This window comes from Engraulis encrasicolus, chromosome 3 (assembly GCF_034702125.1).
Source record: "Engraulis encrasicolus isolate BLACKSEA-1 chromosome 3, IST_EnEncr_1.0, whole genome shotgun sequence".
NCBI lineage: Eukaryota > Metazoa > Chordata > Actinopteri > Clupeiformes > Engraulidae > Engraulis > Engraulis encrasicolus.
Window position 1 is genome coordinate 18,487,848 of NC_085859.1, and position 22,500 is coordinate 18,510,347.

At 45.4% G+C, this 22,500-nt stretch overlaps 1 protein-coding gene across 1 annotated transcript in view; it reads left to right on the forward strand.

The window, feature by feature from the left end:
• Positions 1 to 22,500, forward strand: part of LOC134445807 (netrin receptor UNC5D-like) — a 226,568-nt gene that overhangs the window by 152,513 nt on the left and 51,555 nt on the right. Inside the window, exons 5-9 of the mRNA XM_063194903.1 lie at positions 995 to 1,175; positions 2,846 to 3,013; positions 6,773 to 6,937; positions 9,696 to 9,728; positions 12,588 to 12,773. Coding sequence (XP_063050973.1) covers positions 995 to 1,175; positions 2,846 to 3,013; positions 6,773 to 6,937; positions 9,696 to 9,728; positions 12,588 to 12,773 — 733 coding nt within the window. The remainder of the gene's footprint in view (positions 1 to 994; positions 1,176 to 2,845; positions 3,014 to 6,772; positions 6,938 to 9,695; positions 9,729 to 12,587; positions 12,774 to 22,500) is intronic.

Below are 22,500 nucleotides of genomic sequence, written 5' to 3' on the forward strand. Positions count from 1 at the left end.
TGTGTTTGTTGACATGTATGTGCATCTTTATGTGTGTTGATATATGCGCTCATGTGTGGATGTCTGTTTTTTTATGTCTGTTGGTTTGTGTCTGTAGTCTGTACACTATGTGTATCAATCTGTGTATGTGTGTTGCTATGTGCCATGAGTGTCTGTATGTGTTTTTTGTGTCTGCCTTTGAGCGTATGTGAGAGCTTGCCTGCGGCTTTGCATGCATGTGTGCCTCTGTCTACGTCTGTGTGTGTTTGTGTCTGTGTACGTGCGTGTGTGTTTTCTCTGGTCGACTATGAGAGCGCGTGGCGGTGGGGAGAGATCGATGGCCATGAAGCGCGGCGGTCTCTCAAAGAGACGTGATGCAGAACAGCCAAGGCAATTGAGATTAAAGAGCACATGATTAAAATTGGCCTGTCATGGGGAAAAAAGAGTAAATGTAGATGAATGCAAGCATTTTTCATCTTGTGTGATCATTGTGAAGGGGGGGGGTTGCGGGAGGGACGGCAAAGAAAAATCCATACGCTGTCTCAATTATGGGTCTGCAGACGTGGGCGGCGTGCATTTGTGAGATGGAATGAGAGGGATGAGAGGAAGGGGGCGAAGAAGAGAGAAGAAAGACAAAAAAGAAAGAAAGCGAGAGTAATAAAGAGTGAATTCTGGTAACCTGCCCCCCCCCCAACCTCCTGAAGTCTTGGGCCAAGTTCATAACGTCTTTGCCCATAACAGGAAGACAGCAATTTGCAAAGCCACTGATGCAGCTCTTTGTAAGCGTGGCCGGGGCAGTTAAGCAAGGCTAAGTTTGCATTTCGTAATTAGTTTCCCACCCTCTGTCTCAGCGTCTGGTAATTGGTAACAACCCACGCTAATGTCTGCCTTCGTGACCTGTGCTAAGCCCCTTGTTCTTTCCTCTCTCCCCCATCACCTTTCCCACCTCCACCCCCTGCTGTAACACCCCTCCATCCTCCTCCTCCTCTGCCCACCCTGTCAACGCTCTCGACAGGTGGAGTGGCTGAAGAACGAGGAGGTGGTGAGCTCGCTCACGGACGACAACATCGACACGCGCGCCGACCACAACCTCATCATCAACGAGGCGCGCCTCTCCGACTCGGGCAACTACACCTGCCTGGCCAGCAACATCGTGGCCAAGAGACGCAGCGCCACTGCCACCGTGGTGGTCTTCGGTGAGCAACCGGTCTCCTCCCCCTCGTTTTCCCTCATCAATTCAATTCAATTCAATTCAGTTCAGTTCAGGTCAATTGAAATGTTTTTTAGGTCTTTTGTAACCTCTCTATATCATATAGGACAGTGGTTCCCAACCTATGGGTCGGGACCCACCTTATGGGTCGCCAAAGATCCACAGGGGGTCGCGGAGCCCTATTGATTTTAAGGGGTTTCATTTGAAATACACGTCTATATATAGCCCATGTTGAATAAATGACAAAGCATTTAACTAATAAATGCATAGGAGCAGCAAATTGTAAGTGCTACATTAAACATTTAGTCTATTCTATATTTGACCAAAGACGAATTGAGGAATGTAATAACTAAAATTAGTTTTTGCAGGAAACAGAGGGCATCTTGTGACTCCGTCTCGTGCGGGCGCTTGCATGGTTGGGTCACCAAAGCTTACAAAAGTAAAAACATGGGTCCCTTAAGAAAAAGGTTGAGAACCACTGATATAGGAGAGTAGAGAGAAGACAAGAAATGGTTGGAAGAGATTGGGCAGGGTTGTGAAATTACCCAGTCCAGGATTCGAACCTGGGTTTAGCTCAATCTAATGTAAATGCTTTCTATAGGGATTTATTGGCATTGGCAAAACATGTTTGTATTGCTGAAGCATTGGCTGAATAGGTGCATTAGGAGTAACCGTATTGAAAACTATTAGAAAGGAATCTAAACATCATGTACTGTATACGTTAATACAACCAGCATATCCCTCTTCAACCACCCTCACCCGACCCCCAAAACTGTTTTGTCTGCGCCCTTTGTTGTTGTTGTGGTGGTGGTTGATTGGTTTTGTCTGGTTTTAATCTTCTTCTGAGACAGAGTATAGAAGAGATGAGCTGAGCTGAGCTGAGGGCTCAGAACGTTCGTCTCCTTCTTCTTCTTCTAACCGGCACTGTGATGTGTTTCCACTGTGTTCCTCTTACGGAGGAGCCTTTCGTCTTCATGTTGCATTATGGCGACTCAATTAGAGACGCTCATTAAAAGTCTGCCTGTGTTTTATGGAAGGGAATAAGCCTCTGTGTCTTAATCTCGTTTAAAGCAGCGTTCGCCATTAATAATTCAACACTTTGGAAGCCTTCAAGCAGTGAACCTTACAATACTTTTTTTTTTTACGATCCTCAGATGCATGTTGCAATGGTTTTCAACATGAAATGCTCTGCAGTGCTGTAAAAAAAAAAGATAGAAAAAAACACTGCAAGACCACTTAATGGACTCAAGAATCAATTAGGGTTTTTAAAGATGATGCGAACTGTCCAAACAAGTGGGCGTGCTGTACTCCTACAAAGGAGAGAAAGGATCAGGTAAAGCCTGCGCAGCCGAGCCCTATTGTGCACTTGTAGTTTCTTTTGTAAGGTGACCTTTCAATACTGAACAAAACATCATAGAATAAAGCTCAGTAAAATAAAGTAGCCTGAGGCATGGGCGTTCTTTTGTTATTCTTTTGAACTAGTTCACTGTACGGATGGTTGTTTTCAATCTCTCTCTCTCGCTCTCTCTCTCTCTCTCTCTTTTACCTCTCCCTCTCTCCATGTCCCTCCTTTCATATCTCTTTCTCCCTTTGTCTCTCAAACCCTCTTTCCATTCACGTTCTCTCTCTCCATCTCCCTCTCTCCTCACACGGCAGTAAATGGCGGATGGTCTTTGTGGACCGAGTGGTCGGCGTGTAATGTAAATTGCGGCCGCGGCATTCAGAAGCGCACTCGCACCTGCACCAACCCCGCCCCGCTGAATGGAGGCTCCTTTTGCGAGGGCATGTCTGTACAAAAGATCACATGCAACGCGCTCTGCCCTGGTAAGACCACCATCACCAGCCTCATGAATACAGGAATACAGCTCACATTTTAGGACGCCATATTCACACAGAGGTTGACATTTTTAGACTGTGGATGCCGCTACCACCACCCTTATTGATGCATGTTGTAGGATTATTTGTTCGTTCATTTGCTTAATCCCCCTGTCGTGTTAATGTGATGGCACTCGTCACATTGCGGAACAAGTAACATGGCCTTGATGTTTCAGCTCACATATTTATTGTCAAAACAATATAGCATCCTATATTTGTTTTCTCAATAAAACACTACAAAACAAAATAATGAAAAAGGAGTTTCAACTTGAAAGGTAGACTGATATATGAAATAAAAGGCAAGTAAGATTATGTTTATACCATTCTGATTCCCATCAAGGGCTGTATGTTGTTCTTATTCATATGCATGGGAAGTGCCAATGTTCAAGAAAAAAATGAATGTCCAAACAGAAAGCTTTATTTCTTGCTTTTTTATGAATGTTTTCGTATGCAGGCAGAATTTTTAATAGCACTACATCGTCAACAGACACTGCACATCTGTTTATATACCACCATAAAGTAAACAATACAGAAGGATTTTTATTTTTCAGTGCATGCTCCTCAGGCAACATTCCTGCTGTTTTTCCACCATCAGATTTTTTAAAAAGGATTCATCTCAAGGCAAATTATCCCCTAAAGACCCTCTACTTTACTGCATTTTGACTCTGACTCTGACTCATTAAAACAGACACATTAATAGCACTCCTAACTTCATTAAATGTAGGTAGCTGGGTAACCCGGTAACACTCGCTGACAGTTATGCTCATTGTTCCTCTCTTGAGTTGCTCTGACAACAGTTTGAGCTCAACTGTTTACGCTACCGGCACTAATTATGGAACTTTCGTGACCCCCCTGTCCACTCTGCTTTAGTCTATTCAGCCGCAGGACATCTTAAGTGTGCTAACTGCTAACTGCAGCGAGAAACACGCTAGCAGAGGAACCTTGAACGTGGAATCATTTTCATTTTGCTTGTTGTCGACTAGCTTCTCACTATGGCTGTTTGTAGCGGAGATGTCTTTGTGGTGACCTGTCCTCGACACTGATTGACATGTGCATAGGGTGAGTGAGTGTAGTAGTTTAGACATTCCCAAACATAACTGCCATTTCCCACAGTGCTGTGTGCTTGTAATTAACTGCCAGAAAGACCCCACGGTGATATTGTGAACTTTCTAAAAGAGAGAGAGAGACACACACACAAAGTATAGCCTAACCTCTAATGGGAATAACCTTGAATTGCATTTGAAGTGTAGAAAACATCATCCACAGAGCGATGTGTGGTGTAGCACGCACACGCGCACGCGCGCGCATAGACACACACACGCACGCACGCACGCACGCACGCACGCACGCACGCACACATACACACACACACACACACACACACACACACACACACACACACACACACACACACACACACACACACACACACACACACGCACACACACACACACACACACACACACACACACAGACAAAAATCAACCCAAAAGCACTATTACACTGAATATCCCAAACACATAATTTGCATTTAAATTAGCTGTGCATGAACCTTTAATTTATCAAACAATAAGCAAGAAATTGTGTCTTGCAGGGTTCATGTACATAGCAGACACAATGTTTTCTTGGCAAACATCAGCAGGAAATAGGCCAAGAAATTACCCCACGCCATGTGGCACGGACAGATTTACTAAATGAAGCGTGATCAGTTTTCTTCCCCGTGATAAAACCCACATACATGACATTAACTCACCCATTACGGGGCCACAGTGTCACCCCAGGGTCCAAATTGTGTTCACCGAATGCCCTTCGCTGCCGAGGGGATGTTGGTAATGGTGTGGTGATGAGGAGGTGTTGTGTAAGGGTCAGTCACATGGGGTAGCGGTACACAATGCGAATACAGTAGATTGTACCTAACCCAACACGAGGGTTGCTATGTGACAAAAAAATCCTGGACATTTCAAACTCAATCAACCCTTTTGGTTGAAAGCAGTGGCGTCAAAGATTTTCTTAGTAAGATGTTTCAAACTCCACCCACCCAATGCAAAGGAGTGTGCTCCAGTTCGGTCAAAGAAGGTGGATCTAACAAGAAGCGTCATTTTATTTATTTTCCGGTATCCACTTTATGCCGGGTGAACGCCCCTTTAGGAGACCTTCGGTTAGGAGACCTTCGGAGTCCTGAGGTTGAGAATAAATCAAGTCCCCTTAGCGCTGTAGATGGCGGTAGCGCACGTCTTCAGCAAACACCTCAAAAAGAGAAGAAGAAGAGCTTTTGCATTGAGTGGGCGTGTTTTGCGTTATCTTCCTCTTATCCAGTATTTTTGGTTCTGTCGTCTTCTTCTCTTTCTGTGGTGTTTGGTGACTGCTTGCATAAGATGTGTGCTATCCGCCATCTACAGTGCTAAGGGAACTCCATTCACCTAAAGCCTCCAAAGGTCTCCTAAATGCAGGTCTTCTAAAGGGGCTCTCATATGACATCACATGGATCCAGGAAATGCAGGGGCTTGAATCATCTTACTCTACTCTCTTTGGTGGCATCGTTCATTCATTCAGTGTCCCTGGGAAAATATACCATTAAACCGTTAAAAATCAGGACAATCAGATACATCTGTGCCAGGTGACAACACTACCCCAACACTACCATGCAAACAGTATGGCAGGTAGCCTATCCAGTGGAGTTGCAGATGCCATGAACTGTTGAACTGTGAATGAATGGTTGAGTGTGTATGTGATGATGGTCATCATGCAGCATTTTCCACAGAACAGTTCTTAGTCAAGGTGCATTAGCCGGCAGACTATCAGAGAAATGTGACCATCATTATTGGAAAGGCTATGTTGTGCAGTTTCATGTGAAATAGGCAATGACACCTCAAAATTACTTTTTTTAATTGTTTTTCTGCATTTTAGACTTTGTTTAGACACAACAGTCGAAAATGGAGACAGAAAATGAGTGGATGAGAGAGGTGGGGTGGGATCGGGACAGCCTCCCCCCCAAATTACTATTGCAGTACATATTCTTTATACTGTTCGTACTACCTATTCAGGGGAGGTGGTCAAGGTGAGAGGTGTTTGTTGGTAGCAAATAGGCCTAACCTATGAATAGTTTAAGTGGTGATAGTACAACATAGCTTTATCACCTTGATTTGAACAATCCCAGTGATAAAGTGCCAAACAAATTTTTTTAAAGGAAGCTCACGTAGATTACCCAAAGAAATATCCTAGTTGGATAACCATCCATAGAGATTCAATGGATAACCATCTATAGACAAACAATACTCATTGCAGGTTTTGCCTGTCTGTGCTTTTACAATGCAGATACAGCAACGTAAGGCCGGCCGCACACTGGCTCCGACAGCACTGCGGCGCACTTTTGCTTCCGACAGAATTCGGACCCCCAAACCCAATTTCACACGAACATTGCATTGATAGTCAATGGGCGGCGCCGACAAAATAGAACTTGTCTCTAATCGCTATCTGACATCGGCGAATCTCCGCGGACATCGGCGCCAGTGTGTGTGGTTCTATTGAAAACAATGGAATCGAATTTTAGCTGAGCAGTGCGCAGCACTTTGTCGGAGCCTAGATAACTGCAACAACGAAATGTGACTGAGCATTGTGTAAGGGTCATGGGACTGTACAGTGAGCAGATGTGCAGTCAGTGGTCCATGGAGACGACTACTATCTGCTCCTTTGCTCCTTGCTCCACAGTGGACGGTGGCTGGGACGAGTGGGGGGAGTGGAGCACCTGCAGTGTCCAGTGCGAGAGGCAGCGGGCGCGGGAGTGCACCAACCCTGCTCCCCGCCACCGCGGCAAGATGTGCGAGGGCGAGCCACAGGCCACGGAGAACTGCACAGGAGGCTTGTGTACTGAAAGTGAGTGCTTCTTCTTCTTCTTCTTCTTCTTCTTCTTCTTCTTCTTCTTCTTCTTCTTCTTCTTCTTCTTCTTCTTCTTCTTCTTCTTCTTCTTCTTCCTTTTCCTTTCTTTCCTTTACTTTTCTAAGTTCTTTTCAGTAACAATTTATTTTACGATCTCTAATTAAGCATATCTATAGGTGTGTACATGTATTGATATGTAATACTAGGCCTATGTACTTACACCGTACATACATACAGTAACCCGAACGCTACACCTAAGGAATAGTGCAGTTTACATAATACGTGCATGTACATAATGTTATATGCTGTTACATACATTGGGAAACTGTACCTACTGAATGTAGCAGGGACAGTAAAGTGTAACCATCTTTTCTTTTTTTCTTTATGGAAGGGAAAGTGGTGTCTAACCGTGCAAACACACCAAACACGACAACAGTGGCAATGGCGACGGAAGTAATTGAGGTGTATAGAGGTGGTGGCGACAAAAGAGAGAAGCAATTCGGGCGACAAGAGGCCATTTAGGCGACATGAACAATTTGTAGTTGAACCAAAGAAAGTGGATCTAACAAGAAGCGACACTCAAGTATTTTATGGGAAACAGTCAATAGAGGGCGTTATGAGTCAAATCCGCCATTCTAGAATCATGTATGCCACTGTGTTATGACCAGTAGCCATAGCAACGGTCTTTGGCCATAGGAAAGTTAGCACAATATGGCTAGCTACTTTGGCAACTTTAGCCTTATAGATACTCAAGTTCTGCACTGATTGTGTTGAAAAAAACACAAAAGATGGTATAAGCATTCATAACTGAAGAATTTCCGATAGTTACATCGATGTAGTTTTACCGTATTATGTAGAAATCCTGTACACATTACCAATGCATTCCAATGTAATTTGTCCGATATTCATTCCAGAATGGCGGCCGCGGCCGAAAATCATGGGGCAGAGTGTTGCAATGGGGTGATGTATTGAGTATCGCTTCTTGTTAGCTCCACCTTCTTTGGTTGAACTTCAGCGAATATTATGGTAATCAGTAAGGACGGGGAAATGCTTGCTGTGTGCTTTAAATGTTTCATGCAACTGTGTGCAACTGAGTGCACTGCACAAGAAGACCGGAGCAGTATGCACGATACTGGTGGTATCATTCTGGGGCTTGATAGCCAATGGGAGTCTGTCATTCATGTTTTCCACCATTGTTTGACCCTACCACGACTGCAACAAGAAAGTTCGGAAGATCACCCCTTGCGGTTTTGCCAATATTGCACTGTACGCACACACCTGCGTACCTTGTGTTTTCCTTCACCAAAAATTGACATGAAATTCACACGGCCACACGTTTGCGCATGAATTGTGGCCGGACATGCGTATCCTGTTGCCGTATCCTTATGATACAGTCATGGGTGGGCAGTCATGGGTGAGCGGTTAGGGCGTCAGACTTGCATCCCAGAGGTTGCCAGTTCGACTCCCGACCCGCCAGGTTGGTGGGGGGAGTAATCAACCAGTGCTCTCCCCCATCCTCCTCCATGACTGAGGTACCCTGAGCATGGTACCGTCCCACCGCACTGCTCCCCATGGGGCGCCACTGAGGGCTGCCCCCTTGCACGGGTGAGGCATAAATGCAATTTCGTTGTGTGCAGTGTGCAGTGTTCACTTGTGTGCTGTGGAGTGCTGTGTCACAATGACAATGGGAGTTGGAGTTTCCCAATGGGCTTTCGCTTTCACTTTCATACAGTTCAGCGACAACCGCTACAGCACAATTGGAATGTCAAAATGCATGCATTCTGCTTTTAACGGTCATACTCTGTTGCTCATGTCGCTCTTGCTATGAAATCAGTCGACCGACTCTTTGACATTTTTTTTCTGTACTGGTGTGTTCGTACGGTAATGCTGCAGTGTTTGCCTTTTCTCCCAGTGCCATTAACGTCATTGTCACTCACCACCTGCGTCATCATTAGCCCCATAATCACCATCACCATTATTGCAATCATCTCTGCAGCCCATCATCATCATCATCATCATCATCATCATCATCAGCAGCAGCAGCAGCAGCAGCAGCAGCCTCATCATCCTCATCATCCTCATCACAATCATCATCCTTGATGTCAATTGACCTGTTTTGAAAACCCAGTGGCACACATTTCTTATAATGCACAAGACAGACATCTTAATGACTCAAAACTCATAACTCCACTGGGGGTTGAAGTAGAGATTGGCTGAAACTAAAACACACACAAACATACACAAAAGATACAAACTAAAACAGGTTATACTATACATGTACGTTTTGGTTTTATCATTGAACTACTCTTTTTTTTGTTTCTTTTAAATATTCAAGCCTTGTGCATCGTCACCTTTCCCTCGATCGTAGAATGCCCCATAGAGAATCTCTTTCAGATGTCTCTTTCAATCCTCAAGTCACATCTGTCCCTCTGGGCTTTTGTAGCGGTGCCATGCATCCTTATGCATGGCTTCTGTTGGCAAAAACAGCAGCTGGACATCACCATACTGTGTGATCTGGATAGAAAAACAAACATGGTTAATTGACACGGGGACGGACTTTAATCGCATCTCTCTCTCTCTCTCTCTTTCTCTTTCTTTCTCTCTCTCTTTCTCTTTCTCTCGCCGCCTTTCTCTGTCACTCTCTGTTTCACTCTCTACCTTTCTCTCTCACTCTGTCACTCTATCATTCTGTTTTCCCTCGTTCCTCTTCTATCACTGTCTCTTTCTTTCTGCTCCATTCTCTCTGTCTCCGCAGATCGAAAGCTGCTGCATGATGTAAAACCTCAAAGTGAGTGTTTCTTGATGCATTCTGTTCCATAGTGCAATATTAATGTTACCATATCCATTCCTCTGAAGATTGCTTTCTCCTTTCACTGTATGACGACCCATCTTTACATCATATTATGTGCAAAAGGGACCAATAGAAAAAGAAAGAAAGAGAAAAAAACCGATGGAGACAGTCCTATTTCAAGCAGACCCAAGGCTCAATTTTCCTCCAGACCAAATCAGCCCCTTCTTAATTTGTCATTAAAATATCTGTCAGTTTGGGGATCCGACTCCATCTCATCTCCCCTCAGAGGAATATGCAGGTACCCATATTTTTCCTCCCAGAAATTACTTTCCTCGTTTTTTTTTTTCTTCTCCTCAGCTCTGCTGCAAATGGTGGCCATGGCAGATTCTCTCTCCTCAGATTAAGTGGGGTGACTGATTGGATGTGGCAAGTGAACATGTGCTGCATTTTGTTGAATTAATGGGTCGTAATTATTGCATATTAGCCCGTTTAAGTAGTTGCAGTGTGAGTCCCGCTATTTCCTACCCCGCTTCCACTTCCACTTCTTTCTTTTTTTTTGGCAGAGTGTGGCAGGAAGTGGGGAGTGGGGATGGGGGGGTGTAGTGGGGGTTGGGTGTCTCTCAAATGTGGCGGCGGTGACACTTTTTAAATGACACAGTCAGGTGCTGGTGGTGGTGGTGCGCCCCGCCCCGCCCCGCCCCCCTCCCAACATGGCGTTCGTTTGCCAGGACTTTATTAGCCTGGCACTTTCTGCTGATGTGCCTAGTAGTGGCCCCGTATTTCTCTACTGTGGCCGCTGATTAAATTTAAAGTGATCCAAATCGAATCTAAGCCCTTACCCTGGTGGTCTCTGCACCACCAATAGCTGGGCCGTGCTGACAAAAAAAAAATCGCCGTGCCAACTTTGCTCAAGCATACCCTGCATGAGCACAGCCACAGCATGAGGCTACTTTTAGTTAGAGAGGGCCCTGGTTTGTCTTTTTCCCATTTTCTGTCAAAACTAGCACTTAGAGGGGGTGAAGCAGTTTGTTGTGTGTGTGTGTGTGTGTGTGTCTTTTTTTATCTTCCTGTTGTCAGGCTCCAAAAGCCTCAGCAGCGCACTGGGCATTCTGGGAAGTAGGTCGGGGGGGGGGGCTGGATAGTGACCTCTCGTGCCCGCGCACTGTTTGAATTTGCGCCGACAAATGCCCCTCCAGTGTCCTCTGCGAGCTGGCAGGGGCATCCTTTTCAGCAGCTTCACGTCGACTTCTGGTCCGAGCAGGGCCGGTCTGAGGCTGAAGCTGAGGCGAGGCGAGTTGCGGAGCTCATCACAGAGGTGGAGTAATGGATCGGCGTGCCAGATGAACAGATGTTCCTTGGCTCCGGTTTCGCTGGCATGCCACGCCGCCCGCCGGTGATTAAAGTTGTGAGAGTTTTGGACCTCGTTCCCCTCCCCAGATGGGGCCCGAACCGCCAGGCGTATCTTAATACACAGCCAGAGATGTGCGCTACCTGCATCTGTCTTATTTAGCCGCATTTTTGTTGTTTTTGTTTTTCTGGAGGATTTTGCTCTCGGTTTTGAAGCCTGTGGTGAGCTGAGAATGTCATTATTAATTATTGTTTATGATGGGCTACAGCTCGCTCTTTTTTGTGGAGAATTGGAAACAACAACACTACCCTACGAAGCCAGAAGGCACGAACAGCACATTATCTCAAATTTGAGTTTAGACCGCTCCGTAAATTGACTTCTGGCTCGTTTCTGTCGGAACTTAATGTCTCGCTTCTTTCCTTTGAAGAAAGCTCTGTGATGTCTTTGTTATCACTCACAAGACAGACAGACGGACAAGACTGTACATTCACAGTTTGGCTTTATTCACTCTTCCCACAACAGACGCAGACTCTTGCACAGCAGCACAGACCAAACGTCAAGGCAAAATGCCAATTAACACACATTGACACACAATTGACACACTTTGCTACTGTGCATGCAGTGCACATACACATCACCGCCATTGTAACACACCCACCCACAGCATTTCCGACCGAGATGTACTGTATGTATGACAACTTTGCAGCCGTTTTGTCCTCAGTCTCCGTGTTGGCGTCGTTGCCCTTTGCCCGTGGTGGGGGCAGAACAGTGGAGGGTTTTATTGCTTCCCTTTCCAGAAGAGGGCCACGTTGCCTCCGCATCGTGGCTCCTCTTGCCCTGTTCCAGGCGTTTACTCGCCCCAGCTAATTGCGGCTTACACCAGCGAGGCATAATTGGCCAGATTCATCATGAGCCTGTCAATCACCCCGCCTCCGTTGCCATGGCCACGCAGTGCGTCACATGACCATTCTAATGCTCCTTCTCTCTCTTTTGCTCCGTGACTGTGGCTTGTACTGTGTGTGTGAATAATGTGTCACTCACATGGAATGCCTTTGTAGCATTCAACTCACAGCTTCCTCTGTGTCTCTCTCGCTCCCCCCCCTTCTCCCCCTCTCTCTATGACTGTTCCTCTCTATATATCCCTCTTTTATTCTGTCTGTCCTTATCTCTCTGTCCCTCTCTCTCTCTCTCTCTCTCTCTCTCTCTCTCTCTCTCTCTCTCTCTCTCTCTCTCTCTCTCTCTCTCTCTCTCTCCCTCACACACACACACACACACACACACACACACACACACACACACACACACACACACACACACACACACACACACACACACTCTCTCTGGCTTTGTATCTCTCTCTCTCTCTCTCTCTCTCTCTCTCTCTCTCTCTCTCTCTCTCTCTCTCTCTCTCTCTCTCTCTCTCTCTCTCTCTCTCCCTCTCTCCCTCTCTCCCTCCCTCCCCTCGCCCCCATCTCTCCCACTCTGTCTTTCCTGTCTTTTTGTGTCAGGCATGGAAGGCACTAATGATGTGGCCCTCTACTCGGGTCTGGCAGCTGGGGTCATTGCGGTGGCCGTGCTTGTTGTGGCTGTCACGCTTTACAGGAAGAGCCAGAGCGAGTATGGAGTGGACGTCATCGACTCGTCAGCCCTCACCGGGGGCTTTCAATCCTTCAACTTTAAGACTACCAGACAAGGTGAGTGGCCCGGCCCCTCCCTCCTTGCCTCCCTCCCTCTCTCCCTCTCTCTCTCTCTCTCTCTCTCTCTCTCTCTCTCTTTCTCTCTCTCTCTCTATCTATCTGTCTATCTCTCTCTCTCTCTCTCTCTCTCTCTCTCTCTCTCTCTCTCTCTCTCTCTCTCTCTCTTTGTGTGTGTGTATTGTTGGGAGAACATACAATACACACGTGACACAAACTCCCCCAATACAAGGCCAATTTGAAAAGCACTGCCTCGAACGCTGACAAAGCCCCCTTTTCATTGCTGCTCTTGATAAACTATTTGATTTCACTCGGGCTGCAAAACACACTTTGGACTTACAGTATGTGTCATTTACAGACTCGTAAGTCACCGGTGGGACTCTATCGGAGCCTGCTGGCCACCCAATAGCGTGATCAATTTTTTCTGTTTTGACCGGCCGGGCCATTCGATATTGCTGCAGTAATCAATATTCGGTCCGAGCCTTTAACTCGCTCGCTTTGTTTACTGCTCTCGGGGGCTGTCTGAGGACATGTGCCTTTGTTTGATAGCGCTGAGAGGAAGACAAAAAAAAATCACAGCATCTGTATAAAAATACTAAATGTGAGACACATTTACGTCTTTTTCATCTCTTTCTGGTGGCAATGACTTTTCTTTTGAAAAAAAATAGTGTCTGGGGGTGTCTGAGCAGCTCCGAGCCATCCGTATTACTTGCCTTGACACTTCTGGGTCAGCACAAGTGATAGCCATGCAGGAGAGAGGTGATCCATTCTGGCCAGCTTGCGATGGCCAAGGAGAAGGGTGTTTTTTGGCAGCCACCCTTTGATCACAACACCACTCCCACCCCCCCATCCACCCTCCACCAGCTATCACAGACACCCCACAGGTTCACACACACACACACAAGCACACACACACACACACACACACACACACACACACACACACACACACACACACATACACAAACACACACACACACACACATACACACACACACAGAGGCATGAACGCAAAGACACACACACACTGTACACTACACTACACCACGCTACGCTACTCATACGACCACACCGAATGCCCTCTCTCCCCACCACCACCGGTCCAACAACCCCCAGTTTATGGCTCCCAAGACCTAGAGTCCCTCATGCCTCTCTCTCTCTCTCTCTCTCTCTCTCTCTCTCTCTCTCTCTCTCTCTCTCTCTCTCTCTCTCATGCCTCTCTCTCTCTCTCTCTCTCTCTCTCCCTCTCTCTCTCTCTCTCTTTCTCCCTCTCTCTCTCTCTCTCTCTCTCTCTCTCTCTCTCTCTCTCTCTCTCTCTCTCTCTCCACGGTGTGCTGGTGGGCGGTCGGGGGCATTTGAGGGGACTTAGCCCTGCTGCTCCAGTCAGGTCATCAATTCTCATATAAATAGGCCAGGCTTTTCAGGGTTGCAATGCCTGCCTTAGTCCCCCCTCCCCTGCCAGCAATTACTCCTCCATCCCGTTCAATTCCGTATTCCGTTCTGTCCCATTATAATCTTCTTCTGCTTCCCACCTTTTTTCCCCTCATCATTGTCCCCTCTTCTCTCTTTTTCTCTTTTCTCTTTTTTATTCCTGTTTTTTTATGGGCCACGGTGCCTTTTCAACTGAAGGCTAGGAACACAAAAGGAAAGAGAACGAATGAGAATTGTTTGTTATTATCAGTCAGCTTGAAGTACAGCAAAAAAAAAAAAAAGCACCAGAAAAAAAGCCCCCAGACAACCTTCCTCCGAGAGTTGGTTGCCTTCAGGTCAAGAGCTGAATCTGTGGTGTATAGGAGAGCCACAGTTCTCCCTATGGAAACAAACAAACAAAAAACAAATAAATAAAGAATTATAATATTAAAAACGTCAAGATTGCACAATAACACACAGCCACTCACAGGTCATATCAAACAATACCTGTAACCCTTAGGTGCACAACCGTTAGCATAATTATGCATTCCCCCTGGGAAGGTGGCTGGGGTTGTGTGGGGTAGGCGGGTGGCGGGGTGGGTCGGGGGTGTGTTGAGTCAGCGAATCTGCAGCATTATATTGACTCCAAACCAAAATATTAGAGATGCACCGGATCCAAGATCCGGTTCCAGATTCGGCAGGATAATAGGGTTTTTCACAGGATCCAGGATCCGGTAGGCGAGACTTTTCAGTCAAAATAGTTTGAGTCAACGTGATAAAAAGGGCCCACGTGTGTGAGTAGGCTATGTGTTTCAACCCTTTCGTAGGATCCGGTATCCGGTTCCGGATCCGGCAGGATCTTAAACAGTGGATCCGGTATCCGGCAGGATCCTAAAATTCAGGATGCGGTGCATCCCTACAAAATGTCCCCATCCTCTCAATCCCGTCCTACCTACCCCATCGTTTGTTTTTTTTCTTTCCTGGCTGCTGCATTGTGATGCCTTTCACTGATTGGTTCAGAATGATAATATGGCTTCCAGGGTTCATGCATTCCCCACTGCGTGACATCTGTGCTGATCCCAGGAGCCGACAATCCAAAGTGCTCACGACCTCCAAGTCAGCGTGTGCGGTCTCAGAGGTCAGGCACAGGAGGATGTTTCAGGGGGGGGGGGCTTCTGTATCTCCAGGGTAGAGATACAGAGAGAGTCACTTTAGCCCTTTCTCTCCTTCCTTCCCTCCCTTCTTCCCTGTCTCCCTCTCTCTCTCACTGTTACAGTAGCTTCTATATGTCCCCAGTAGAGTACCGCCCCCTCTCTTCCCTTCCCTTCCCTTCCCATCCCTCCCTCCCTTTCCCCTTCCTCTCCTCCTCTCTTTCACTCATCCCTCTTTAGTTCCCTCACTGTTGGCTTCTGTACCTCCCTAGTCGAGTGCCCCCTGCCCGTCCCCTTCCTCTCCCCCTGTCTGTTAGCATGGTGGGGGTTACATGGCAGCTCTACTAGGGGGGGTCAGAGGATCAGTGTTGCGGCCTCTCAGAGAAACAGACGTGGCACGGCACGGCACGGCACGGGACGAGGCGGCCGTTGGCGGATGACATTTCAGAGCTCCGCCGCGTCTTTTTTTTCCTGCTGCAAAGGGCTTTTTTTCTTTCTTCTCTTCTCTTTCTCTTTCTCTTGCTCCTCTGCTCCCCTACCCTTCCCTCCCCCTCCCCTCCCCTCCCTCTCTCACAGAGGATCAGATGAAGCTTCAGATAAGACGCCGGAACTATGGCTCTGGTTTCTCTGCAGCCGCCCTCTCTCTGTGGGAGGTGTGGGCATAGACCAAACGCGAGGGAGGGGACCTCCTTGTTCGGTGACAAAAAAAAGTGTTTGTTCACACAGTGTCACCGTCTCAATGTTGCCTCACTCGCTCGTCGCATAAGCAATAATTGTACAACAAAATGTAAGCACGGAATGTTTGACAGTCAAAGACAAACATGGCTTACGCATACAGCAGTCAGTTTGACTAAACTTGTTGTCACTTCAAAGAGACTGTGCAAACAGCAGATGTATAATGCATCAGAGTCTTCATACATTGCTAATCTCAATATTAGTGTGTATTTTCGAGCGTATCTTTATTCAAAGTCATGCGTCGTCTTTGTTTCTCTGTTTGTGTTTGTGATTTTTTGCGTTTGCGTGCGCGCGCGTGTGTATATACGTGGGCATGTGTGTGCTTGCGTTCGTGTGTGTGTGTGTGTGTGTGTGTGTGTGTGTGTGTGTGTGCGTGCGCGTGCGTGCGTGCGTGCGTGCGTGTGTGTGTGTGTGTGTGTGTGTGTGTGTGTGTGTGTGCGTGTGTGTGTGTGTGTGTGTGTGTGTGTGTGTGTGTGTGTGTGTGTGTGCTTGTGTGTGGGGCTGTGCATGTGATTGGCGCTCTCTGACCACAGGGCATTTGTAGGAGGATAAAAGAGAGACCCCGACAAAACAGAATTTTGAACAGGAGGAAAAATAACGTGAGCTGCTGCACTCTTCATCTTTGGTGGTGTTTTTTTTTTTTCAGTCGGTGCACATTTAAACTTTCTGTTTGTGATGTTCAAGAATCCTCTGGAAAATGTGATTTTAAAGTATGATTAAAGTCAGGGTCACATGGTAGGCGAGTGAAGGACAAAAGAGCCCAGAGCATAGGCAGTTGGAAGAAAATGATTTTTGCTTTTTGCTTTTGTCAGATTTGATTTCATTTAGGCACAAAAGCATCCTTTTAGGTTTGTGCATTTGTTGATCAGTTCAGCCTAAGAGGGGAAAGCAGAATAAAGTATTCACCCCCCGTGGAAATTGGCTAGTAGAATTTTACCTTGAGATTGGCAGCCTCAATCAAACTGGAAAAATATTTTTTTCAGATTTTAGAGGTGTTTCATCAAGAACAGCACTACGGAAAAGTCCTAACTGGCACAGCACCTTGCTCTCAACAGCAGCAAAAGAAGACAATGAGCTGCAACCCGATATGCACCTGAGCATGTCTTGTTTTGTGTCAATTCCTGTCTATTCAATGACTAGAGGGCTGTACTAAAAAGCTGGTTCAGGACTAAACCTAGTTACGTTAAGAGGTTAATCATCTAATGAGGACTCCAGGCCCTTCTATTAGATGATTTACCTCTTAACTTAACCTGCTTAACAGCTTGTTAGTCTAGGCCCTAGGACACTGATGTAGGTATCTGAATCGTTTAGGTATTTGAAGGGAACTAGCCAGTCTCTCTTTGATCAGGATGTGGAAGGAAGCTCAGGTGATGTACCGTAGCAGAGGCAACACTAATACATGTATCCAAGTACAAGACATAAAGCAATAAAAAAAATTATAATGACCTCAGTTCATGCCAAAACTTTTGTTCTCTTTCAGCTTTGCTTTGTTGTGTGTGTAGTTGGTGGACATTTGTTTTTTTCCAATAAATATACAAATTCGACTTTTTTATTGACCAAGTATATATTGACACAGACAAAATAGTTGTTTTCTAGCCCATTGTTTGCCTTGTCACAACACAGACAATGCGGATCTATTATTTACAAGTGCATCAGTGCAATTACAAATGAGAGCAATTGTTTACGACAATAATACAAGCAATATGCTGATTGCGTAAGTGGCAAACAATGCAACCGTTTGCACATTGTGGGCGTGCAAACAGAAAAAAAAGACAATTACAACATGTTCTATGCTGTCGGAAAAAAAGTGATGTACGAGTACAAGTAGGCCTACGGTTTTGCGTGGATGTAAAGCAGAATGTCATAACTGTCACAACTTTGTAGCACAATAGCCTCTGCAATATGGGTCACTAGCTTTTGAGAGATTTTGCCGAGAGGAGAGGAGAGGAGAGGAGAGAGAGGAGAGGAGAGGAGAGGAGAGAGAGGAGAGGAGAGGAGAGGAGAGAGAGGCCGTTCCTGTGCCTGATTGTTTTGGTAGACGAGGCTCAGTAAGGCTGCTGGTAGTCCACTGTTTCCTGCAGTGCCCTCGCTAGACAGTTTCCTCCCTCCACCCTCATCTCACAGCTGGCTGCACATGGAGACCAATCACCGTGCAAGGCTTAATCTGCCTCTGTGTGCTCTGCTGACTTGGCTTTGCTTGGCCATGTACCTAGGCTGGCCTTAAAGCACATGCTGCTTTTGGAAATTGTGTTCTATATCCCGTGCCGCTGCCGGTGCTCTGGTATGGATGTCCGTCTGTGCTGTGTCACATGCGATGTGGCCTGTGCCAAACTCCGCACTGTGCACTGTGTACTGAGGTTGAGTGCACTTTCCACCCTCAGAGAGTAGGCAACATTTGAGGGTGAAGAATCATTTCAAATCATGTTCCATCTGTTATACTTAACGGAAATGACAGTTGCAGTATGTCATGAGAGTTTACTGACTGCCAAAAATACAACTCATCACTGTTTGTTGTGTTGATACGTTTTTGGTCAACCAGTCTCTTAAAGAAATGACAATTACAGTAGCCTATCTTTCGAATCAAAACTGTCCTGTTATTACGGAGAATCAGCAGTTTGACAGATCTGACATTCAAGTACGTAACAGGCATGGCGGCTGATGCATGTGAAAAAGTGTACTTCATTCCACACTTCGAAAAATAGCAGTTTTGTGGGTGTCATCTGTGTACATACGGTACAATACATTTCGCTGTGATTAGAAATGGAACTTCCTACGTACCCATACGCAGTGCTGAAAGGGCGATAAAATACGGATATTGAATGCCCCATGGAAGATTGGCAGCTGCCATGTTTTAAGAAATGTACTGTTCACACCTTTGCAACATCAGTCAGATTGGATGGAGTTTATTTTGGATGGACAGGATGAGTTCTTCTATGGCAAGGGTTCCCAAACTTTACCATGGCAAGGCCCCCCACATTCCGGAATTTTGCAGCCAAGGCCCACCTTACATTGGTCATTCCACACTATTTTTCTTTGCATCCCTTTTCACAATCATAGTCTAATACTAGGTCTGTTAGTCAGGGCCCCACTGGAATATATAAAATAATAACGTGACAACAATAGAAGTGATGTTCAGAGATGCTATAGATTATTATAATGCAGTTCTTAATGGTAATATTGTTAATGTTATTTTGTTTTATTTTGGTGTACTTTTTACTGCACAACATTAACTGTTAGTAGGTCTCATTATTATATTTGTTATACAAGTCAGTGGTAGGCCTACTCAGAACCAAAACAGGTGTGGCTAATTAAGGAAGGCATGGAACACTGAAGAGTACCTGTCAATTTTTTGAATTTTAGAACTCTGCTGTAGAATACTCAACCACTGCTTGCTGTGAGGACTAATTAGTTAGCTGCTGGGCCTAGTGAGTCAACCAGAACAGGTGTTGCCAATTAAGGGTTCTGACAGTTACTCTTCAGTGTTCATTAACTAAGGTGCTGTTTCCACATAGCAGGATATTTTTTAAGCAGGGTATTTTTTTCTTTCCTGGTGAACCAGTAGCCTGTAAGTAACAGGCACTCTGCCCTTTCACGCCTCTCCGCAGGCGGGGTTTAGTCAAAAGATGCTTGCACGCGGTTGGAGCAACCTCATATGAATGACATGACACTTCGACCACTCACGTTGAAGCTTTGTGACGTAGGACGTGTCGTCACGTAAGCGCTGCCAGGTCGGGAACCAAAACAGAACAACATCCTTTAGAAAATCAACTTGAGGTATTTTGGATAACACCGCTGAAATTACTGCTTCCATCCCGACGCATGATAACTCCTCGCACGCCGCCATTACTGTTGTGATTCAGGGAGGGGGCGGGCACAGCCGAACTACCCTGGGGGAGGGAGTTGCGTTCGATAAACGTCATACCCACTGAAATCCCTCCCTACGATCCTGATTCGTCGTGCTGCCCCGTTTATTTCGTAAACGGAGGAGGAGAGCGAATCACAGGTGTACCAGAAGGTTTGTGTAGCCCAGCCCCCTGGGCGTCAACACATAGCTTCTGGTTCACCAGGAAAAAAAAATTCTACTGTTGAGGTGTAAACGCAACATGTGGATAAAAATAAATCCTCCATTGTAACAAATGTGTTTCAGCCCCCTAAACAGGATATTTTTTTTCTCCTGCTTTTTATACCTGGGTTTTAAATATCTGCTACGTGGAAACGGAAGGCCAAAACCAATGCAAAACCAATGCAACCAGGAGAAAAAAAAATCCACATATAAAAATATCCAGCTACGGAAACAGCACCTAACTGTCAATTTTTTTCATTTTAGAACTCTGCTGTAGAATACTGAATGGCAACCACTGCTTGCTGTGAGGACTAATTAGTTAGCTGCTGGGCCTAGTGAGTCAACCAGAACAGGTGTTGCCAATTAAGGGTTCTGACAGTTACTCTTCAGTGTTCATTAGCTAAGTTAGATTATGTTATTTTTTTTACTACAAATGCTATACATGCGTTCTCAATTTTTGTTTTCCGCTGGCTGCACAACCCTGACTGCACACAACTCAACCTCTGATTGTTGGAGACCGCTGTCGGTCAAAAAATTAGCTCAGGTGGTTGGCTGCCAGTGTCTTGCCCCTCCTCACAACACCGTTTTATAAACAAACAAACAAAACAAAAAACATGTATGCTTTTGCCCAAAAGGCAAGCCCACTTTTAGCATTTTCTTCAAGAATGCAGTCTAGTTTAAATAAAAATTGTGCTATAGTTTTCCTGCCAACCTGCCGCGGCCCCCCGAGCACCCCTTCGCACCCCCCCAGGGGTCCCCGGCCCCCAATTTGAAAACTACTGTTCTATGGCACATTATGTAGTTGTGCTATGTCACATACTGTGCTGATGGTTTCTGTGTAAATTGATCTAATCAGGTACAGTGACATCGTTGACCTAGTTTTATTTTATTTGTTTAATTACTTAACTTAAATTATTTATTGCTACTGTATTTGTGCTATTGTGTAGACCGAAGACTAGTACTGAGAAAAAAGTATCTGGCACATGTCATGTTGACCTGTTGAATAGATGCTAATAATGATTTAACAAATGAACGTCTACCTCAGTCATCGTGTTCATTATTTTAATCGAAAAGAAAAAGGATATTTCCAGGAAGGATATTTCCAGTTGAATGACGATGATAACAATAATTAGGAGCAGAGTTTTTCGCTCATGGTGTCAGTTGCGATGCACATTGGGAAGAGAGAAGCTGTCCAGCTTGACGGCTGCCGTCCAAAAAGCTCCATCCTGCTGCTACTGAGACCAGCTGTTCGTGTTGCTCATCAAATTAGCAAAAAGTAGGACAGGGTGGGAAACCAACACAGCTATCGTTGTTCATTCAGCCTACCCAGCTCAGAAGACACGTGTGCATGGTGGAAAGTGGCTTGTAAATTGTTGTTTTTTTATGTGGTTGTTTTCTCATCTGCCTGGTACCCACATGTTGCTTACATGCCAACATTAAAGTATTTATGAAAGGTTTGGTGCGAATGTTTCGTCATGCCTTATGAAACAGTCATGAATACTTTATGTGCAGTTTATAACAACTGCTATGGATGTGAAGTGAAAGAGAAAAAGAAAAGTGAATGTGTTATTAACTCACCCGTGAAGTAAAGGGTTAATTGGATCTCTTGTGCAAAATGTATGCAAAAGATGCTAGTCACAAATTCAAACAAAGAGTTTGTACACTGTACTTTAGGCCGAATCTCACCATATGACTTCATGTAGTGCTCCTGCAGATTAATGTACTGTGTGATTCTGTGGTTCCCTGTTGCCACGCTAACAAGGAGATAAATTGACCTGAATTTAAAGCATTTCCCCCTCTACCATTGACTTTTCTCTCCCTTTGTGTCCCTGCTGCTATGTCGTAGAAACTCCTTAGAGGACTTATCAAGAAAAGAATGAAATAAAAACAGTGGCACTTTGGTGTGAAAGAGTAGCTGTTGCCCACAAAAAAAATATGATGCAACCGCCTCGATGCTTCTTCATGCTTTTATCTGCGCTTGAATATATTAGACTTTGGCAAACTTTGATTCTTTGCGAAGTTGAATGTTCTTTGTTTTCAAGCAGTCAGTGCTTGCTATTTTCTTTTTACTTTTACATTTCATTTCGATTCTCTTTTGTTTTTGTTGCTAGTTTCATTATTTACTCCCCCCCTCCCCCATTTTTTTGCACGTTTGTTTTATTTCTCTTCTTTCGTCATTCTTTTCTTCCCGTATTTATTTGATTTCTTCTGGTAATATTTCCTAAGCTTTGGTAAATTTAGACTTGCAAGATCACAACAGGGATGCACCCTGTTCCCTCTTATGCATAATGGGAGCCAAATGGGGCCTCTTCAGAAACCTGAAATCATTATCTGAGCCTAATAGCAGCTCATATTCCTCCTCTAAATT